General features: G+C 36.2%; 1 protein-coding gene across 1 annotated transcript; it reads left to right on the top strand.

Annotated features, from left to right (window-relative positions):
- The first annotated feature begins 960 nt into the window (after positions 1 to 960).
- LOC133991807 (ADP-ribosylation factor-binding protein GGA3-like) lies at positions 961 to 19,616 on the top strand. The gene is made up of 16 exons (XM_062430371.1): positions 961 to 1,113; positions 3,365 to 3,449; positions 4,179 to 4,254; positions 5,672 to 5,770; positions 6,736 to 6,859; positions 7,031 to 7,131; positions 7,311 to 7,391; positions 7,491 to 7,628; positions 9,060 to 9,273; positions 9,371 to 9,556; positions 9,656 to 9,723; positions 9,813 to 9,925; positions 15,648 to 15,808; positions 15,928 to 16,097; positions 16,790 to 16,900; positions 17,046 to 19,616. The coding sequence occupies exons 1-16, from the start codon at positions 1,071 to 1,073 to the stop codon at positions 17,154 to 17,156; spliced, it is 1,881 nt and encodes a 626-aa protein (XP_062286355.1). The 5' UTR covers positions 961 to 1,070; the 3' UTR covers positions 17,157 to 19,616.
- Positions 19,617 to 22,459: the final 2,843 nt, after the last annotated feature.

Raw genomic sequence — 22,459 nt, 5'->3', positions numbered from 1 at the left:
AGTACAACATGGACATACTCAAGGGAAGCACAAGCACTGGCATAAGCTCTTTAAATATAAGCTCCACTTTTGGATAAAGGACTTTGATTTACAGTTTAGCCCTGTGTTTTTAAACCCTTACATACTGTTCCTATTCTACAGTAGCAGTATGTTCTGGGTCAGTTTTGACCTGGTCTAAGAATCCCCTCATAAAAAGCATCAATAGTCGATCTGACTCATGATTAAACCTTGATTAATGTTTCAGAGAGCAGAGAGTGTATTTTTGTATTTATACACCACTATTTTCACACAATATCATGTCCTATTTTACGTAAGACATGAAAATATAACATAGCAATAATTATTTAAATGTATTTTATTGAAAGTCTTCACTGCTACACCATAAAAAGAAATCCTCATAACTACTATTTCATTTATAGTCAACATTTTAAAGATTAAAGATTACTTTATTGTCATTATACAGAACATACAACGAAATTCAGGTGCGCTCAAGACCGGACTCCAACCATCACTCATATACTCTGTACAGCAAACAGACCATGCACTTATTCATGCCAGCATACATGCAGTCAAAAAAGGAAACAAAACCAAAAAAACTGGTAAGCAATGTGCATTGTACATAAAAAAAGATGCATTTTATTTCCATTTTTGTATACTGTGGGTCACATTAGGAAAAGAACAGCAAAAGGAAATGTGCATAGGATGTTTTTACAGCTCTTCAATGTAAAAATGGGTCAAATGTGACCGTGAAAAGTATGTAAGGGTTAATATAAGCTCCACTTCTTACATTTTTTGATAAAGGATATATAGTTTACAGCTTTGCCCTGTGTGTGTTTTTAACTGTGGTCAGTGTGTCAGGTGCTGTCACCACATTGGGGGGAGGAGGAGGACGGGGGTGTGACATAAATTGGTTAGTGTGTCAGGAGTGTGACTGGGTGTGTGAGTGTCACATGTCGCCAGGCTGCAGGCGGCACTTTGACAGCTGCTCTTCCCTCCAGAGACAGACGCACACATCAGCACCTAAAAAACAAAAAAAACACCACCCAGGATCCTGCAGCAGAAGGGCGGCAATGGCGACCGGTGACAGCCAGGAAACTTACGAGTCATGGCTCAGTAAGTAAACAAGGAATATAGAGATGCTCGATTTGTTTTTTTGTGTTTTTTTTTTGTTGTTGAGTTTTTTATTTGAGTGTCCGTGAACGTCTCACAGCGCTGTCAGTTGCAGCGTCAACTTACGTCTCTTTTACGTAATTTTAAAGTGTTAATACTTTGTTTTTGCGGCTTAACTCTATTATTTTTCTTTATTGTATTTCTTATATTTCTTATAGCTCTTAAAAATTTAAGTTTTTAGTGTTTTGGAGCAGAAAGTAACAGCTGGAACAGGAAGTTGCCTATCGCGTGCGCGTGTCCGTCGTGCGTTAATTTCGTGCTCGCGCATTGTAGAGGAGCGTTTACAAGAAGTTTTTTAGATGTTGAAGTTTTTGCATATATTATTAAGGTATAAATTATCAATACAATGATGGTAAAGTGTACTGTTAGTGGTAAAATATCTGTGCTTACCCAAAAAAGTTAACATTTTAAAGCAGTTAAATGTGTTTATAATGTTAAAAGTACTAGTTGTAGAAGGTGTAAAACAACATTAGTGCCATAATTGTGACCTACAAATCTTCATATCCCCAATTTTTTGTAATCTTCATTCAGATAGTAGTTGAAGGTACTGTAGACATGCATGTGCCTTTTGCATGCAAGGTGGAAAGAAATCAACATCCTCTTTGCCTTTCTGAACATCTTAACCCTTACATACTGTTCATATTCTGATGTGCAATTAGTCTCTACACCAATTCACATTCATAAATTTAACATTTTATAGACTATGATTAATACAACTGTATGTTTTAAAGCTGATTTATTGATTTTTTTAAAAATATATACATGCCAAACTTTTGCATTTGCATATATACAAATGTGTATCAGCATGCACACACAAAATAAAGATGCACTTTATTTCTATTTGTATATACTGTAGGTCATATTGGGAAAGTCTGGCTAAAATAAATGTGTGTAGGGTGTTTTTACAACTGTCAAATGTAAAAATGGGTCAAATTCAACCCTGAACAGTATGTAAGGGTTAAGATAAGATATTCCTTCATTAGTCCCACCATGGGGAAATTTACAGTATTGTAGCAGCAAAGTAGACAGTAAAGATAGAACAGCATCAATAAAAAATAATAAAGAACAATAAATAATAAGCACAAAAGCAGTAAAAACAATAGTAGTATATAAAATATAATAATCGTAACATTATGTACAAGAGTAATATTGATGTTGAGTGATAATATACCTGAGTTTGAAAACATATCTATACATATTGCACAGTTGAGCTGAAATTAGTAGTATACCTGAAATACTGATATTGCACAGTAGTGAACATTAGGTGCAGTTTGTGATATTGTCCAGGTTGGAGGTGTGTGTGAGGTTTACAGGGATCAGTGCTGGTTGTACAGTCTGACAGCTGCAGGAAGGAAGGACCTGCGATATCACTCTTTCACACACTTTGGGTGAAGCAGTCTGTAACTGAAGGAGCTCTCCAGTGCGGTCAGAAGTGTGCAGCCATAAAGTCAACATATGTATTCTTTAAATGAAATGAAGCAATCACTTTTTAGAGATACAAGATAAGATTTAGACCTGACAAATGTTGTATTTAATTTAAGTTTATCTCATGTTCAGTGTATTCAAAGTAGTTACTCCATCGGTCAGAAAAATGAAGTGGTGAAAACAGCAAAGTCTTCCTCTGAAATGCAGTGAGATTAAAGTCTTAAAGTCAGCCAAAAATATAAAGACTTGAATGAAACATCAGTAACTCAAAACGATAATAAAAGTATTGTACATTAGTAGTTGATTGACTGGTACAGAATAGTCTAAGTATAAGTATAGTCTAGTATAACTTTATTGTCCAACAGAGTGTGAGCAAATCATAAAAAATGCAAGAATATGTAAAATGTAGAGTTAATGTGGTAACAAAATACCTAAAATATACTATAAAATACCACGGAGCAAGACTAGTTTAAATGTTGATTGCACTTGGAATAAAAACAAATCAATTTTGGTCACTTGATAATTGTGACCAACAGCCAAAACAAACAATTTGATGATTTTTTTGTGGCATTTTATAGACAAAAGTTCTAAAAAGCATTCAACAGATTAATTCATTAATAAAGTAACCACCAGTTGCAGCCCTATACTACATTACGCACCATGCATCATATACTGAAATGCTGGCAGATCTGTCTATTTTCACTTCCTTGTTAAAATCCATATTTTTTCTTATTTTGCATATTTGGTTTCTCTGGTCTAATTGTTTCAGATCAGGCCACAAACCCAAACAACCAGGAGGACCGATGGGACTGCATCCAGGGCTTCTACCAGCTCGTCAACCAGGAGACTGACGGGTAAACAGAACACAAATCTGCATTTTAATAGGGCTGCAATTAACTTCCTGAGTTAGTCAAATGACATCATAATTTCCCCCAAAAGAAAATTTCCCAAAGGTTTTGTTTTATTCAACCAAAACTCAAAAACACAAAAACATAAAAGCATTAAAATAGTCACTTTTAACAGTGTAAATGTGGCACATTTGCTGTGAAAAAAATTTGAAATTATTAGTCAGTTATCAAAATTGCTCCCAATTAATTTTCTGATGAATGACTAATCGATTTATTGATTTCAGCTTGCACACTATATGGATCTCCTGATGATGAACAATTGAACACCAATTTAAGTTATCAGGGGAGTCCAGTTGCTTCTGGAAGTTATTTCAAGAGTTTGAGAAAGAGTTGCTTCACATCCATGTTGTGATATTTCTCAGTTACTGCATCGTGCAAGAGTGAGGAGAAACTCTACTGCTCCTTTCACCCTTGCAACACCTTTTTCTCTTGTTTTATGAATGTATTACAGCAGTACATTTAACACCATGATGGATTTCTGTTGCTTGGAAAGCTGCACCAATCAGAGTTATATTTTCCTGAAGTGCACAGCCAGCACGGGACAAACATGGAGGAAAAAAGTCAGAGCAATGATAAAAATCCTGTTTAGCAGGTTTTCAACCATTTCTATCAGCAGTAGTCAAGCATGCTTATGTGTTGAAGCTCTGTACCTCTTTTTAATTCTGTGTGTTTCAGCCCACAGATAGCCATTCGTCTTCTCGGTCATAAAATCCAGTCCCCCCAAGAAAAAGAGGCGCTGCAAGCTCTCACTGTAAGTAATCAGACTCTTCAGCTTCACATATGACACACCGATGATAATACTATTGTTAAAATGTCAGTATTTTCATCCATGAAGCTACCAGTAACACGTTGTGCCGTACTTTTATCACTTAAAATGTTTATATACTTAAGGAAGAAGTTGTTAAAGTAATTGTTAGTTTTAAGTATATTTTTGGTCTCATTGGACTTCCAGCACTTACATTTCTCACACAGCTCAGCCTATCACAGCAGAGTATTTCTCTAGAACAGATGCAGACATTTAGCAGAGAAATGTTGATATTCATGTGGGATCAGCACCTACCTGCAGAATGAAGCACAAACCTGAATTTGTCACATTTAGATGCTACAATTAGCGATGATTTTGGCATTTTTGCTTAACCCTCCTGTTGTCCTCTGATCAAATTTGACCCATCTATTTCATCTAACGGCCTACATGGATGGTTACATACAACATTTGCAAGTATAATTATCACTACTTTCATTAAATTGGGAGATGATTTGTACTTTATGTTTTATAAACAGTCAAACCAGGACGGGGCAATTTTGACCCAGGAGGACAACAGGAGTGATTATGTGCTGCCATTCAAACATTCGAAATGGTTCCAAAACAGGATCCTGACTAAACTGACATAAACCAGTCTGTGATAACACATCAACATATTTTCATCTGATTTAATTTGATATAATAATTCATAATGTCAGCTTTTTTTTTAAACTGAGGCATATTGAACACCATTTCCAAAAATAAGTGTAAACTTCATGGTAATATGTTGGAATAAAGTTGGCTAAAAAGGTCCAACACAGAATTGGGTGATAATTTAAACTTTATGCTTTATAAACAGTCTAAATTGACCCAGGAGGAACAACAGGACGTTTAAAAATGACAAAAAACTATTATTCAATCTTCAATCATTCAATCAAACAGTAGCTATAGTATCTTTATGCAGTCATAAAATATACTTCTGTGTCTATTTAACTCTGTTTCTCATGGCTTATTCTTAACATTTATCACAGGGTCTTCAAAGGTTCAAAGGTCTGTTGTAACAGTGGGGGGATGACCGTCTGTGAATAATAGCTGTGACTAATTTTTATCACATGAGCCGAGTGACACGAGGGATTTAATCTTCAATTGAATCCGATCCAGCAGAAACACAGTTTGTTGTCTTTACGTCTTTACGAGAGCTGCAGCGTTTCACTTTAACGTGCACCTTGGAGACGCTTCTCTATGGTTCATGTGCTTCGTAACATGTGACATGTCGAGGTGGTTAACCACAAAGGGGCTGTGACAAATCAGTTCCGTTTCTATTGGTTTACAAGAGAACAAAAGGAAATCTTTCTTCTTTTTTTTTTCATTTCCACTTGTTTACGAAGCTTTTGTACATAATAGTTTTCTCTACTTCACTTTTCAGGTTCTCGAGGCCTGTATGAACAACTGTGGCAAGAGGTTCCACGTAGAGGCTGCTAAGTTTCGCTTTCTGAATGAGCTCATCAAAGTCTTAACACCAAAGGTAAACAGAGTCAGTCTGTTTTTAAAGCAGCATGTTTAGTGATGATTAGCCAAATATAAGAATCAAAAACAGCTTTATTGCTAAATTTCTACATACAAGGAATTAAAAACGTCAGATAATAACCATAATGAAGTTTATTTATAGAGCACTTTTTATAGAGTGCTTGACCTGGAATGTGCAAATGTTGACAGTGTAAACAGTACATGTGATGTGCAAATATAATAACACAAAACATGTTGGATGTGATGGTTCACAGGTGTGTTAATGGTGACATTTTTATGTTATTACAACATGTACTGTCTGTGTCCAGGCAAGACTGTGAATACTGTTGCTGCTACATATAAACATGTTAACATTGTCATTGTATGTAAAGTAGGTTGCAGGCTGGCATTAGCATGTATCTAAAAAGCAATGACACGCTTTAATGCAGAAAAGAGAACTGAAAAAACAACATAAAGTTCGTAGTCGTGTGTGTACTAAGGCCGCTTAATTGATGTCATCGACTCTGATAGCAAACATAATAATTGTCTAATGCCCAAAGTTCAACAATAGTACACATTACATGTCTAGAAGTATATCTAGTGTGAGACAAACATGTTAATAGCTGCAACAAATGTATAATTTGATTGAATTTATTGTTTATTTTATCTTCAGGAGTTGTGTTTGATTCGGTTTTAGTGTTCAGTTTTATTTTGGTTTTAGCACCACAACTTAACAACCACCAGATATCTACAAAGCTGCGGTTAAAATAAAGAACAAAGCAGTTACCAGAAACACGAAACTGTATCACCACACAACAAAACTCATAAACAACATATAAAATGATTACAGACAGTTTCATGATTTCCATTAAAAACAAGAAAATGATTTACATTAGTTATAATATCAGAGCTTAAATCTCAGAAATGTATTAGCAATATAAAAGCGACTTCCTCTTGCTGACTTTGTCCATCTTTTCTGAGCAGTATTTCGGTGCGTGGACCACCCAGAAAGTAAAAGACCGAGTGACAGAGGTTCTTTATGGCTGGACGCTCTGGCTTAAAGAAGAACCCAAGATCCAGGAAGCCTACTCCATGCTCAAGAAACAAGGTCTGGATGCAGCATGGCAATATAACATTATAGTCTGTGTGTTTAAAATCTGAGATTAGCCTGATGTTTAGTTTAGATACTGTATATTAAGGTGTAATATGAATTCTTTTGATAATTTGTCTTTTTCTCAAGATTCAAACCATCTTACACTTGTTGTTGTTGTTGTTTCAGGCATTATAAAGAAAGATCCCAAACTACCAGATGCAGTTATAATGGCTCCTCCGCCGGAAAGAACGACAAACTCAGTGTTTGACCAGGAGGAGAAGGCCAAAGTGAGTGTGTGTGTGTGTGTGTGTGTGTGTGTGTGTGTGTGTGTGTGTGTGTGTGTGTGTGTGTGTGTGTGTGTGTGTGTGTGTGTGTGTGTGTGTGTGTGTGTGTGTGTGTTTAAAATGACATCAATTAATAAAAACACACACATATGAACTGATTATATGTGTTTGTCTCTCTGCAGCTTTTAGCCAGATTACTGAAAAGTCAACGTCTTGAAGATCTGGAAACTGCCAACAGACTCATTAAAAACACAATCAAAGAGGTGAGATTGTGCATGTGATGGAGGTAGACATCATCTCATACATATATTTATAACTGTATGAATTGGGTTTACATTTTTGTGTGTGTATGTGTGTTTTAGGAGCAGGAGAAAGCAGAGAAAGTGTCAAAGCGTGAATCTACTCTGCAGGAGGTGGAGAGCAACAGTAAGCAGCTCAGAGAGATGCTGAACCAGCACAGCATCACAGGACCGTCGCTACAGCCGAGTGATGACTTGAAGGTATTAAAATGATCTGATAAAGCCAAATAAACAATACACCAGCTGACCACAGGGTTGGATGATTGTTGAGTCCAGTGCTGTGATTAATGCCTCTCTATCACCCTCTACTGGCTGCCTATAGAACAGGTCGACACTTGATTCACCTCACTGGGATTGGACTGAACCAGTAAACATATATTCAGTAATTTGCAGGTTAAAACATTAACATTTAAATTTAATACATCAATCAGTGTTTTTCCAATCTGGTGTCCCTGACCCTCATAATGGTTCACAAGATAAATCTTTAAATACATCCTGTAAATCAAGATGATTAACAAAAGAGGAAGTTATAAATCATTTCTGCGAGAAAAAAATCAACTTTTGAGATTTTTCGATTTGAATTACAACAGATTAAATGATGTGATTTCAACAGGTAACTGTGTGACTAATGTTAATTCTCCAGCATGAAAAGACGCTGAGCTAATCACAGTCTCAGACGTAAACAAACCGATGTGCCCTGGGTATAGATCCCTTTGCAGTCAGCCATAGTGCTCCCACAGGCGGCTGGATGTACATCAATGGAGCATAATTGCCCGAAAGGTTACATTGGAGCTCGTCTTGCGGTGCTCTCACTCAACACTGGACAGATTTCCCCATTAGTCACTTAGACCTAAAATGACGATCTTCAAGCACATTTAGCATTTAGCAAGTCTTTAGCTAGATTTCTAGATGCCTTTTGACCTGAAAATCAGAATGATTTTAGATTTAATAACTGATAATAATTCCCTTTTGTGTTGTGACCTTTGAAAGTGTATGAGGTATTTGCATGAATTTCAGTTCAGGAGTTCAGTGAAGAAATCAACATTTAGTATTGTTAGCATTGAGTCTGTTGCTGGATTTTTACCATTGTTATTAATATTATATATAGTTATATTAACTACTTAGACTTATAGTCCTACTCTGGGAAGTTAAAACCGTTATGTGTAGACTTTTAATGTGCAGCTGAAAAGATGAGTTGATAAATTGACAGGAGATTAATCAAGTTATTTTTAGCCAAAAATGGAAATTATAGTACATTAAACATCTTTGGGTTTTCAACTGTTTATTGGACAAAACAATTTAAAAAACCGGTCTTGGGCTCTGAGACATTGTTACTGGTGTTTTTCACTTTTCTTTAAATGTATAGACAAAACCATTAACTGATTGATTTAGAAAGTAGTAGATAGATTAAAGAATAATAAAAATAAATTTGTGGTAGCCTTTTTTTTGTCTTTTGACTTTTGCAGTAAAACAAATATTGTGTACTGTAAATACATTTCTAGAGGTGTGACATTTGAGACCAGGAAATTAGCTAACCTACAAATATTTGTTCTGCTAGCGAATGTGTTTGTGTGGAAGTGAGATATAAATGCCGCCATGCTGACATTTGACCTTTCGCTCTCTCTGCTGCAGGCGCTGTACGAGCGCTGTGATCGGCTGAGGCCCAGTCTGTTCCGCCTGGCCAGCGACACGGTGGACGACGATGCAGCTCTGGCCCGAATCTTGGCGGCTAACGACGAGCTGACACTCGCAGTAACCGTCTACAAAGAGCGGGTTGGGAAAGGAGTGTGTAACGGACGAAGTGAAAGAAGTAAAAGTGAAGAAGAAGAAGAAGTGACCAATAAATGTAATGATTTGCTTCCAAAATGCCTGATTTTGTTCACATTATCTGTTTGGTACTGCTCTGTTCTGCTTGTATTTGACCCCGTTCCTTCTTATTTTAGCTCCTACAAGTCCCAGAGAGATTAAGAGCTACCACCTCATCGACTTGTCGGCTCTGGACTCGCCGCAAACACACAGAAACACTGATTCACCGCCACCACCGACCTTCCAATCCTCTTCACATGCTTTCTCCTCTTCTCTGGACAACCCCTTCCTCCCAGCAGCTGACCAGGACTTTACAGAATTAGGTATCCCCCCACATCCATGTCCCATTTTTTCTAATTTATTCTCTGTAGAATTGAAGAATATGTTTCATTGTGTAATCCCGTGTCGTCCTGTAATTACAGATTTCCATAATCTGGACTCAAAACGCAGCCAAGAGAGTCCAAAGTCGTATTTTGAGGAACTAATGCAGGTGAGACTTCGATCTAAAGTTAAATATTAAAGGTTTAAAGGTGGTTTTATTTGGAAAAGTGTGTGAAATGGTGTATTCTTTATTGACAGCTTAATGATGACGTTCAGATAATGAATGCTGAGCAGTTTGGAGGAAGAGGCCCTGTGCTGAGAGCCCGTGGGTGCGGGGGAAACGGTGCCTCATCTAATGGGATGGAAATATGGTAAGGATGGAGAAAAAAACACCTGAAAGACATGATGTGCATCAGTTTTATAGTCTCCTGTTTCAATGTGCAGTCACCATTGAGCTGGGAGATGCACATATTTATTTCCTCCTTCATTTCATTGAGATCAAGAACTGTTTTATAAGAGAGACCTGAGAATAAATTACATAAATGAAAGATCACAAGACGGATCACAAAAAACAACCTTCACACACATACAAAGACACACTAATGAGAGTTTTAAAGCTGATATTTGTCAGCACGCCCGCCGATAGGGGGGGACAAACGGGTCTGTTGTCCCGGGCCCAGGGCAGGGGGGGGGGGGCCAGAACTGGGCCCACATTAAATTATGGAATAATGTTTCAAAATAGGCCTATCTGTGGAAAAGATGTGTAATAATTGAGTTACATAAAAGCTTTTAATTGTTTTCTTCCTAATCGCTCTTGAAATAGTGGTCAAGAACCCCCCCCCCCCACCCCCAACACAAAAATGGTTTGGCCACTGATCAAAATTTGATGTTGTCATTTGAAGTTCAGTACGCTAAAAATGTCCGGTAGAACCAAGTCCGGTGCTCAGAAAAGTAAAGAAAAGATAAGAGGAAAATAGAGGCCTTAGAGATTTTCTAAACAAATATACTTTAAAAAAAGGTGGTGACGGTGAAGCTGGAACTAGTAAAGTCAACGTAGAGCAAGGTAAGAAACAGCGCCGCCAACGTTTACCGGCAGCCTTGTAACGTAACCTAACAGGTCAGCTCTAATGTTAACGTCCATTAGCTTGTATAAAAGCCTGACACACAACACGTTATCTTTGACAGAAACAAGTTGAGTTTGGTAGCTCCGTCAGAGAGGAGAGAGATTCAGCTGCAGTCAGGTGACCGAGAGAGTGATGCGGGAGAGCTGCCCCGCACAGAGAGTCTGAGCAGGATGGATCAGAGACTGATCAGACATTTAATTTCAGCAACTTAGGTAAAGTTAGAAAGAGATTGGCAGATTCGAACTTCAGCGATCAATAGCTCACAAACGAAACATTGTTAAAACATAAAAAATGTCTCTTTCCTATCGTAGTAAGGTAGACTATTGACTACAAACTAATTTTCGCCAAAACGAGTCGTCCTCCAGGCTGCAGGAAATATATTGCTCTCTATGCGCTGCGGGCGGAGAGGCGAGCGCTTAGGGACCGTTTACAAAGTGCAGTACCAAAGCAAAAAATATTCAATATCTCTTTTATTCACTGTAGTCTCACCAAATTTCACTCCACATCATCATCTATCACTAGTTTTGATATAATTTGAGATTTTTTATATTAAAAAATCGTCAATAGCGTTAATTTTATACACTGTAGGATGACCAAATTCATGATACACAACAAGGGTCACCTGATAATCATACTACAACAGTCATTTCATTAAAAAAAATCTTTTTGCATATTTTTGGGGAATTTTATTGTGAAAAATCGTCAATAGCGTTAATATTATACACTGTATACTCACCAAAATCATGCTACACAACAAGGGTCACCTGATAATCATACTACAACAGTTATTTCACGAATTTTTTTTTGCATATTTTGGGGAATTTTATTTTGAAATATCATCAATAGCGTTAATACTATACACTGTAGGATGACCAATTTCACTCCACACAACAATGGTCACCTGATAATCATACTACAACAGTCATTTCAGAAAAAAATCTTTTTGCATATTTTTGGGGAATTTTATTGTGAAAAATCGTCAATAGCGTTAATATTATACACTGTATACTCACCAAAATCATGCTACACAACAATGGTCACCTGATAATCATACTACAACAGTTATTTCAGGGGAAAAAAAAGTTTGCATATTTTTGGGGAATTTTATTATGAAAAATCGTCAATAGCGTTAATATTATACACTGTAGGATGACCAAAATCATGCTACACAACAAGGGTCACCTGATAATCATACTACAACAGTCATTTCAGAAAATTTTTTTTTTTTGCATATTTTCGGGGAATTTTATTGTGAAAAATCGTCAATAGCGTTAATATTATACACTGTAGGATGACCAAAATCATGATACACAACAAGGGTCACCTGATAATCATACTACAACAGTCATTTCAGAAAAAAGAATCTTTTTGCATATTTTTGGGGAATTTTATTGTGAAAAATCATCAATAGCGTTAATATTATACACTGTATACTCACCAAAATCATGATACACAACAAGGGTCACCTGATAATCATACTACAACAGTTATTTCAGGGTGAAAAAAAGTTTGCATATTTTTGGGGAATTTTATTTTGAAAAGTCGTCAATAGCGTTAATATTATACACTGTATACTCACCAAAATCATGATACACAACAAGGGTCACCTGATAATCGTACTACAACAGTTATTTCAGGGGAAAAAAAAGTTTGCATATTTTTGGGGAATTTTATTATGAAAAATCGTCAATAGCGTTAATATTATACACTGTAGGATGACCAAAATCATGCTACACAACAAGGGTCACCTGATAATCATACTACAACAGTTATTTCAGAAAAAATGTGTTTTTGTTTATTTTTGGGTAATTTTATTGTGAAAAATCGTCAATAGCGTTAATATTATACACTGTAGGATGACCAAAATCATGATACACAACAAGGGTCACCTGATAATCATACTACAACAGTCATTTCATAAAAAAGAATCTTTTTGCATATTTTTGGGGAATTTTATTATGAAAAATCGTCAATAGCGTTAATATTATACACTGTAGGATGACCAAAATCATGCTACACAACAAGGGTCACCTGATAATCATACTACAACAGTCATTTCAGAAAAAAATCTTTTTGCATATTTTTGGGGAATTTTATTGTGAAAAATCGTCAATAGCGTTAATATTATACACTGTATACTCACCAAAATCATGCTACACAACAATGGTCACCTGATAATCATACTACAACAGTCATTTCATAAAAAAGAATCTTTTTGCATATTTTTGGGGAATTTTATTGTGAAAAATCGTCAATAGCGTTAATATTATACACTGTATACTCACCAAAATCATGCTACACAACAAGGGTCACCTGATAATCATACTACAACAGTCATTTCAGAAAAAAATCTTTTTGCATATTTTTGGGGAATTTTATTGTGAAAAATCGTCAATAGCGTTAATATTATACACTGTATACTCACCAAAATCATGCTACACAACAATGGTCACCTGATAATCATACTACAACAGTCATTTCAGAAAAAAAAAATTGCATATTTTTGGGGAATTTTATTGTGAAATATCATCAATAGCGTTAATATTATACACTGTAGGATGACCAAAATCATGATACACAACAAGGGTCACCTGATAATCATACTACAACAGTCATTTCAGAAAAAAAAAAATATTTTTTCATATTTATGGGGAATATTATTGTGAAAAATCGTCAATAGCGTTAATATTATACACTGTATACTCACCAAAATCATGCTACACAACAATGGTCACCTGATAATCATACTACAACAGTCATTTCAGAAAAAAATCTTTTTGCATATTTTTGGGGAATTTTATTGTGAAATATCATCAATAGCGTTAATATTATACACTGTAGGATGACCAAAATCATGCTACACAACAAGGGTCACCTGATAATCATACTACAACAGTCATTTCAGGAAAAAAAAAGTTTGCATATTTTGGGGAATTTTATTTTGAAATATCGTCAATAGCGTTAATATTATACACTGTAGGATGACCAAAATCATGCTACACAACAAGGGTCACCTGATAATCATACTACAACAGTCATTTCAGAAAAAAATCTTTTTGCATATTTTTGGGGAATTTTATTGTGAAAAATCGTCAATAGCGTTAATATTATACACTGTATACTGACCAAAATCATGCTACACAACAAGGGTCACCTGATAATCATACTACAACAGTCTTTTCACAAAAAAAACTTTTTGCATATTTTTGGGGAATTTTATTGTGAAAAATCGTCAGTAGCGTTAATATTATACACTGTAGGATGACCAAAATCATGCTACACAACAAGGGTCACCTGATAATCATACTACAACAGTCATTTCATAAAAAAGAATCTTTTTGCATATTTTTGGGGAATTTTATTGTGAAAAATCGTCAATAGCGTTAATATTATACACTGTATACTCACCAAAATCATGATACACAACAATGGTCACCTGATAATCATACTACAACAGTTATTTCAGGGGGGAGAAAAATTGTATATTTTTGGGGAATTTTATTGTGAAAAATAGTCAATAGCGTTAATATTATACACTTTAGGATGACCAAAATCATGCTACACAACAATGGTCACCTGATATTGAATATTTTTCGCTTTGGTACTGCACTTTGTAGACGGTCCCTAAGCGCTCGCTGAAGTTCGAATCTGCCAATCTCTTTCTAACTTTACCCAAGTATTTCAGCGATCCTGCACTATGGCCCACTAAAATGACCGAGTCTGATAGAGTAGGAGTAGGAAGAGCAGAGGAGAGGCAGTGTTGGTTAGACTTAAACTACATGTAGTTGAACTACATATATATATATAATAGCTTAACTACAATTTGCTGTAACTTGCTGGTAGTTAAACTACATTCATATGTTGTGCTGCGTCAAGTATTTCAACTACTTTTTGGGTCATTTTTTGTAGTTTAACTACTCAATTTACAAACAATTTTGGTCAATAACATGAAATATTTTTGTTGGCATGGACGCCTTTATTTAGCAGCGTATATGGCATGTGCTCTAACGACTCGACCACCTCCACATGAAATATTTTTTATTAAAAAAAAGACCTATATAATATAAATGTTATTTTAAATAAAAAAAAATAAAAAAAGGCATGAATCATGTCATGACATGCCAACATTGTTGTTCAAGACACACCGATCTAGAATATGTCTGCCTCTTTGGGTTTTTTATTAAATTTTTTGCAGACTGATTTACATTTCTGATTTACATGTGGGTATTGGGGTAGGATTTTCATTTTCTCTTTATATTACCCAGCATGTCTATGGTGAACCTACAGTATGTTGACCAACATGTCAGCTTTTTTTCATTAAAAAAATAAAACTGAGTTGAGAGGCATATTTCTGCTGGCATGTGAATTTTTTGTAGGCTATTATATTTAGTTTCATATAGACCACATGTTGATTTATTTAACGCTGAGTTAAATGAGTATAATGAGTATAAGTAGTTGCTAAAGCTACTTTTTTTAGCTGTAGTTTTACAAACTACATTTCTCCAGGGGTAGTTTGGTCAAACTACTGTCAGGCTGAACTACATGTAGTTTTACAAGGTATGCTTGCAAAGTAGCTTCCCCAACACTGAGGAGAGGAGAGGAAGAGCAAGGGAAAATGAGAAATCCGGGTGCGTGGGGGCCCATCTAAGATTATCTCTTCCCGGGCCCAGGCAAGACTGTCAGCTGGCCTGTTTGTCAGTATATTTGACTGTTTTGAAGTCACACAGACGAATCAGTGCCTCTAATTTTAAGATGTAATGTTTTAGTTTATGTTAATACTTCAGATCAGGTTTGAAAACACTTCTTTAACATACTGAAGGTAAATTTATTGCACCCTAGAAACACACATAATCAAAATACACAATGCATTTTACTTTAATGATTGTTTAGAGCAGGTTATAACTACATTTAGACATTCTTTGCACTTTTTTATGTCCTTAAAAATTATTAACCTCTTTTCTTTTTTCAGGTCACTTCCTCCAGATCAACAGTTTACAAGTTCGGGGTCATCATCAAACTCACAGAAACACCCAAATGAAGTGTCTGGGTCTCCAGTGAAATCAGAGGAGGGCTTGTGTCGCCAACATGCACTGAAAAATAGCTTTGTTCCAATGGAGACCATCAAATCCAGTACGTTCCCAGTGTTTGAAATTATAATATAAATGAAGGAAAAGCCGGATCACCCGCCTGTTTTGAAGCTTTCTCCTTTGACTTTACGTTTAAGTGTGTGTCGTTCTCGTTTCTGAAAGGTCAACTGGAGCCAATCACTTTAGTCGATCAGGGTGGTGTACACGTCTCCCTCCATTTTGCCAAAGACTCTCCATCGGGTCAACCCGACGTTGCTGTAGCCGTCATCTCCACTGTGAACACCTCACCCCTCGCTGTGAGAGACTTCCTGTTTCAAGCTGCTGTTCCAAAGGTAAAAAAAAAAACTCTGATCATATAAACACACATTTAAAATCTGGCCCAGATAGCAGCTGGCACATCTGTAGTGTCCCAAGTGTTAAAGCTGACAGATATCGGTGCTGCCGGATGGATGCTCTTTTCTGTAGATTGAAGTGTTGAAATTCATCCAAAAGATGTTAAATGCAAAGTATCTGCAGGTCTTGAAAACTCTCAAAAAGCAGTGAATTCATTTACCTAAAAAAAAGGCCTGAGACAGATCTAAAAAGTCTTAAATTTTATTTAGAAAGGTCTTCAGATCTTTTTCTTTTTCTGCTGCAGATGGTAAACATTAGTTATAATTTTATACTACTGGTTTTCTGTCATTTTAAGGTTTTAAATTGTATCCAATGAGATAAAATCGTCTTTAAAGTTTTGAATTAATTGAATAGTGCAAAAACTCTTGTCAATGAGATTCGCCTGTGTGTCTGTGGCGCCCCCTGCTGGAGCCAGGTCTCCACTGCAGATTTCTGACACTTTCCAAACACTTTTCCAGCCACACTTTTAACTTTGCTGTTTCCTTTTTGTTGTTTCTCTTTTTTGACATGTTATGCACGTTCCCGTTCTATTAAACATAATTCTGTGTGCAAAATGTTTAATCTACAAAAAGCTACATCGAGCTGTTTGTCATTGAAACATCCAGTTAATTATCAGTTTTAATACCTGCAGACGATGTTGGTGAAACTTCAGCCTGCGTCAGGGACAATCCTACCTCCTTACAACCCTCTTCTGCCTCCACCTGCCATCTCTCAGGTCCTCCTATTGGCTAATCCACAGAAGGTGAGTTGGAGGATTTGCATCATAATAACACATTTTCATATACTCATAGACTGATCTAACTCCGTGCTGCCTCAGACTTTTACAGTATGCAGTACATTTACATTGCTATAAACCCTGAGTTGACTTCCTGTCCTCGTTTCTTTAGCGTAACGTGCGTCTACGCTTCAAGCTGACACTGACACACGGAGACCAACAGCTGAACGAGACCGGAGAGGTAGACAACTTCCCTGATTGGACATCTTTGATTGACCACTAAAAAAAACACCAGAGACTTTGCTTCAGAAAACTTTCACCTGTGCAGGATCTAGACCAGGAAATCTAGATTTTGAATACAGAGAGTTAAATGAAGCCCATTGAGATACGATGTAAAAGATCAACAAACAGATGTGGAAACTTATTTGCATTGGATCCTCACAAGGTAAACAACTAATGAGTAAGATGCATGGCAAAAAGTAATCTCAAGACTTGCATTACTCTAAAAACAAGGTGGGTAAACTGTATTCCACGTATGAAAAGATAAGAGACTTTGACCGTTCAGGTGGGTCCGGTACGTCCCTGATCGTGTCTGATTCAGGTTTTCAGTCTTCTGCTGTTGTCTTAATGTGATGTTACTGCGATCGCTGCCTCCTGTGGGATTAAATACTGTTTGTTTCAGCAGTTTAACAAAATCTCCCAACAATCAAACAAAAAGAAAATGTATTGAAAGTGAATTTAAAATAAATTCAAACCAAAAAAAAAAAAGATAAAGGTAAAATTTACGATAAAACTATACAAAGATGTGTAGTTACAACATTCTCAGTTTCAGTTCTGATGCAATATCATCACATTGGTGGTGGTAAAAATCATTTATAGATCCAGTGTGTAATATTTAGTGGCATTTAAAGGAACAGATGTGGAAGTATAGTATGTCCTTAAAGGTATACTATGCAGGATTTTGGTTGGTCCTCAGCCGAGCTAGAGAGTGAATGAAGAGAGAGAGAGCGGCGCTAGTGAGAAGAAAGTTGTGAATCAGATAAATAAAACATAATTTTCTGATTGTTTCATGGTGGTTACGTTCAAAAGCACAAATAAAAACGCTCAGGAAGGTGAAACATTACTGGATTTTATGTGAAAAATGCTGTGGCCTCTCTGCTCTGCTCTGTACAGACAGAGAGCAGAGGAGAGAGACGGAGAGAGAGAGAGATGTAACCTGATCACTATGTTTATATATATATATATATATATATATTTAGAGTCCCGATCTCATACTGTGCACACTGTTATTGGCTGGCGGCTAAACCCCCACTGCTCAAAGGTTGACGCCCAGAAACATCCCGACCGCAGCAAATAAGTTGTACATTTTGGCTTATTTCAGACAGAGGCTGAACTGAGGGGCTGCATGAAGAACCAGAATAAGTTAACTAAAGTTTGTTGTTTATTTTTTAACTTTAGATCATCAAATATATTCTAGTACAGCCCCAGAATATAAATATAGACAGAAATGTGCATGATATGTCCCCTTTAAAACAACCTTTAAGACAACCTGTTTTAAAGGGGACGTACTCTTGTGATGTGCTTTCAGTGGAATCATTTGTTGCACTTTGGACCATTGACCCGTCCAATGAGAACGCAGCATTTTAACGCCTTTGTGTCAGAACTGAAACTAAAAGAAAAAAGTGCCAACAGAAGAAAAGTAGAGAATATTTTAAAGAAATGCGGCACTCTTGTGTAGTTTTCCCTTTTTGGGTCATTTTTTTGTTTGATAGTTTTAATTTACATTAAATTAAGGGTCTTTTTGTTTGATACTTTGGGAAATTTTGTTCAGTTATGGACAAATTTAATCTCGAACTTTCTGCTGGTTGTTAAAGTTTGACTATGCAGCCTATTAAAATATCTGCCAGTGAATATTTGTATTTATTTGCTTTTAATGCTGTTGTGACATCACAGATTTTCAAAGTGCCTTAAGATGGAAAATTGCCGAAACCCTTTTCACACACATTAAAAGGGTTAGCCAATATAATAATAATATATGCAGCTTTAGCCTTCACTTTTTTTTTGTCAGAAAAAACTTTAAGTTGTGTTATTGTGCTGTTTTGAGCGGCTCTATTTAAGTATCTTGCTCTTTTTTGTATGTTTATGGATGAACAAAGCTGTATTTGTATATGCAGACCTGAAAATAAATTCTAATTGAAATAAAATCCAGAAATCTGAGAACATTTTTAAGATTAATGTCCAGATCTGTGTGAAAGAAATAATAATAATTCTGAGATAAAGTCCATATTTTGAGCTCATCGTTACAAATCTGTGTATTTATGCTATGAATGAGGTTTCTTTATGAAGTGAGTGTGTGTGAGTGTGAGCAGCCTTTTTGTATTCTTGCTATTCGAAGATGTAAAAACATTTTATAAGAGACAAAATAATGGTCCCATGAATCTGATGCAGGGTTTATTGAAGCTTATTATTTGATTTTGAACTTTGAATTTTTCATAAATACATCGTCAACTCGGTTATTGTTTTATGACCAGGTCGGTGTTTAGTCTGTAGTCTGTGAAGCTTTATGAAGCTATTTTAGATCCCAGAGCAACTTGAACTTCACCTCATCCGTTACTGAACTTCTGCTCTTTGGTTTTAATCAGAGGTTTTATTCTGCAGAACTGATTATTTGCCACATTTCTGTCATTTTCTGTCATGTGTTGCTCTGCCATGTGTCAGTATGACTTCATCAATAAATACAAATGCCAAAGTTCAAACTCTGTTTCATCAAATATTCTGAATCCAAATCTAAAAATGCGTTTTTTATGGACATTTCATCACCCTCAACTGACCGTGATTAGAGTTCAATCTAAACTCAGCTTGTTTCAGTCTTTCAGGTTTTCAGAGTCGACTTAAAGAGACAAAACTCTTCATACACCACAAAGGCAGACGCTGACATTCAGAGACTTTAACATTAAGATAATTCTGCAACTATCAACTATTTTTTATTTTGGATTAATCTGCAAATATTTTCTAAATTCATTCATCCATTTATATGAATCAGAATTTATTAAAACCCAAGTCGACTGATATAACCTGCTAAATTTAAAGGTGAAATATGTAACACTGACAGTATACGTTGAAAAGAAGTACTGCAGTCTAAATTGAAAATATTGTACAGAGTTCACAGGTTTTAGGTCTGGTGAAATCGATCTCAGTTGATCCAGTTTGTTTGTCTCCATGGTTGCAGCATGCTGCATTTATGTGCCAGTGCGTCATATCTGGCAATCTGAGGTGCTGAAATGGGCGTCAACCTGATCTCACAGGAAAACAAAATGTGTTAAAATGATGCGCCAGGTTGGATGGGCCGAATCACACACTGGCCAAAACTAAAACAGACACAACAGAGGAGAACTTACCAGCTGTAGTATTATAGCCGCAGAAACCAGTATGTTCACTTCATGTCTAATAACACATCAGTTGTTTTAGGAATTAGAACAATAGTATATAATAAACATATTATATATTGGTCCTTTAAGTAATTGTCTAAAACTGAAATATCTTGTTGACTCTCATAGACGGCCAAGAAAAGCTCAGTGAATCTCGAGCTAGTCAATGTTTGCTTGAAAAAGTAACTAAAACAGTAAATTAAGAAAATTGGTTTCTGATTTCTCTTTTAATGGACTCATCATTTAAGGTATCAGGACATATGAAAACACTAGTAGGACTACAAGTTTCTATTTAAAGAGTAGATAACAGTCATACCATTACATAGAAAATGTTACGAGTTACTGTCATTCATTTTATGAGTCCATAATCTCTATTTTATTAGGAAGTTTCATGGAAATAACTTTTTAATTCAGTATTTATCTGCATGGAAAGTAAGAATTTCTTCAAAAGACTTGTTCCACTTAAAGTCAAGTTAATATCAATTTATGATTTACTATTTCAAATTTTTGGATGTTCAGCTTGACCTTCTGTCTACCAACAAAAGTTTAAAGCCTCATTTATCAGCTCTGAGAGACCACAGCAGCTAATATTAGCTAATTAGCACTGAAAACAAAGTTCAGCTGAGGCTAAATGTTAGTTGTATATTTAGTCATAAATCAAAGTATTGACCTGATGATCCTGCTGGATGAGGAGTGAACACACTGCAGACATGTTGACCTGTCAAAGCAGGAAAGGCACAGGGGTAAACAACATTAACAATGTCCCAGTATTCCCAGTCAATGAGTGAGCTCGATACCAGAACACTGGAACTGGTTCACCTAAATAAAGTGCAGCCGCCTGTGATTTTCCTGCTTTGAGAAGTCAAGATATCCGCCATGAAAATCTTCTTATTCATCCTCAGGAGGACGTGCACGATGGCTCCAAAGTTGACAACAATCCATCCAAAACATTTCACTCAAAATTACAAATGCGAACCTCATGATGGCGCCAGAGGTCCTCCAGGGATCATAAATCTCTCTTTAACTACTAGATGGATTTTCATTAAACTTTATACAACGTGTTGGACAGAGTGACCCCAGCAGTCTGAGGGCATGACTAAAACCCTCAAGCAATTAAATGGATTAGTCTTGAATTATTGTAATTAGTCTAATAATTAACACCAAATCTCACATTTCTTTCCTGGAAACCACTAAGGATTTTTTAAATGACATATTTAATATTTAATAATTGATAAAAGTAGGAAGATGTCATGAAAAGTTCCCAAATATCTGCAACTGACAACGGCAATCCATCAACTTCATTGATCATATTTATTATATGACATCAGCAGATTAAAATACATGTTTATTATGTACATATATGCAACAGGGGTGATAAAGTGCCAAATACCTTTTCTTCTTTTTCTTTTATTTTTATACAAAAACTAAAACAAAAAAATCAACTTGTGGAAGACCTTCACACCCTTTTTTTTTTTTTTTTTTTAAGCCTGGTCCCACAATTCATTGCTTCATGGACGAGTAGCCACCTTGTAGGAGGAAGGCTGAATTGCTCAGTGCTGGTCGTCGTGGTAACAGTTTGGCACGATTCACCCGGGAGGGGGGTGAAGGGGGGGTCACAGTCACAGACTTGGGGAGTCATTAAACCGTTGTGATGGCATGAACACTGTTTGGGTTTTGTTTTTTTGTTGTTTTTGTTTTATAACATGAACCGACATCGACACATACAACAGGGTCAGCCTTTTTTAATTTCATCTTTAAAAAAAAAAAAGCTGCACCGGGTCCAGGTTTTTTTATGTTCTTACAGTACCGCAAACGACAAACAGTGGTTTTTAAGGTTAGTATGTGAGGAGGTTAAACTGCTCCTAGCCCAGAGGAGTAACACACGGCACTCCTGTTCACAAGTGGAAAGTTTTTTGTAGTAAATAGAAGACGACAGACTACACTTTCCAGACCTTTTTTTTTTACATTTTTTTGCATTTTGTTTTGCTTATTTTATCCCCCCCTCCATCCATCCATCCATCCCTCCCTCTCAGAAGAAGTTGACATTCTTATTGACAGAGTTGACAGATCTCATAAACGAGACGATGGGAAGCGGTCCGTGAGATAAGGAGGACAGGCACGCACTTATTTGCATGTTCAAGGTTTTTAAGATTTTTCA

Source organism: Scomber scombrus, chromosome 2 (assembly GCF_963691925.1).
Source record: "Scomber scombrus chromosome 2, fScoSco1.1, whole genome shotgun sequence".
Taxonomy (NCBI): domain Eukaryota; kingdom Metazoa; phylum Chordata; class Actinopteri; order Scombriformes; family Scombridae; genus Scomber; species Scomber scombrus.
Note: the sequence above shows the minus strand (reverse complement) of the source record. Positions and strands in the feature narration are given on the sequence as shown.

Coding starts and splice junctions, on each gene's coding strand:
- LOC133991807 (XM_062430371.1), top strand. CDS start 1,071: ATGGCGACCGGTGACAGCCAGGAAACTTACGAGTCATGGCTCA. Junction 9,274..9,370: donor AGAAGAAGTGACCAATAAAT/GTAATGATTTGC, acceptor TTCTTATTTTAG/CTCCTACAAGTCCCAGAGAG. Junction 9,724..9,812: donor ATTTTGAGGAACTAATGCAG/GTGAGACTTCGA, acceptor CTTTATTGACAG/CTTAATGATGACGTTCAGAT.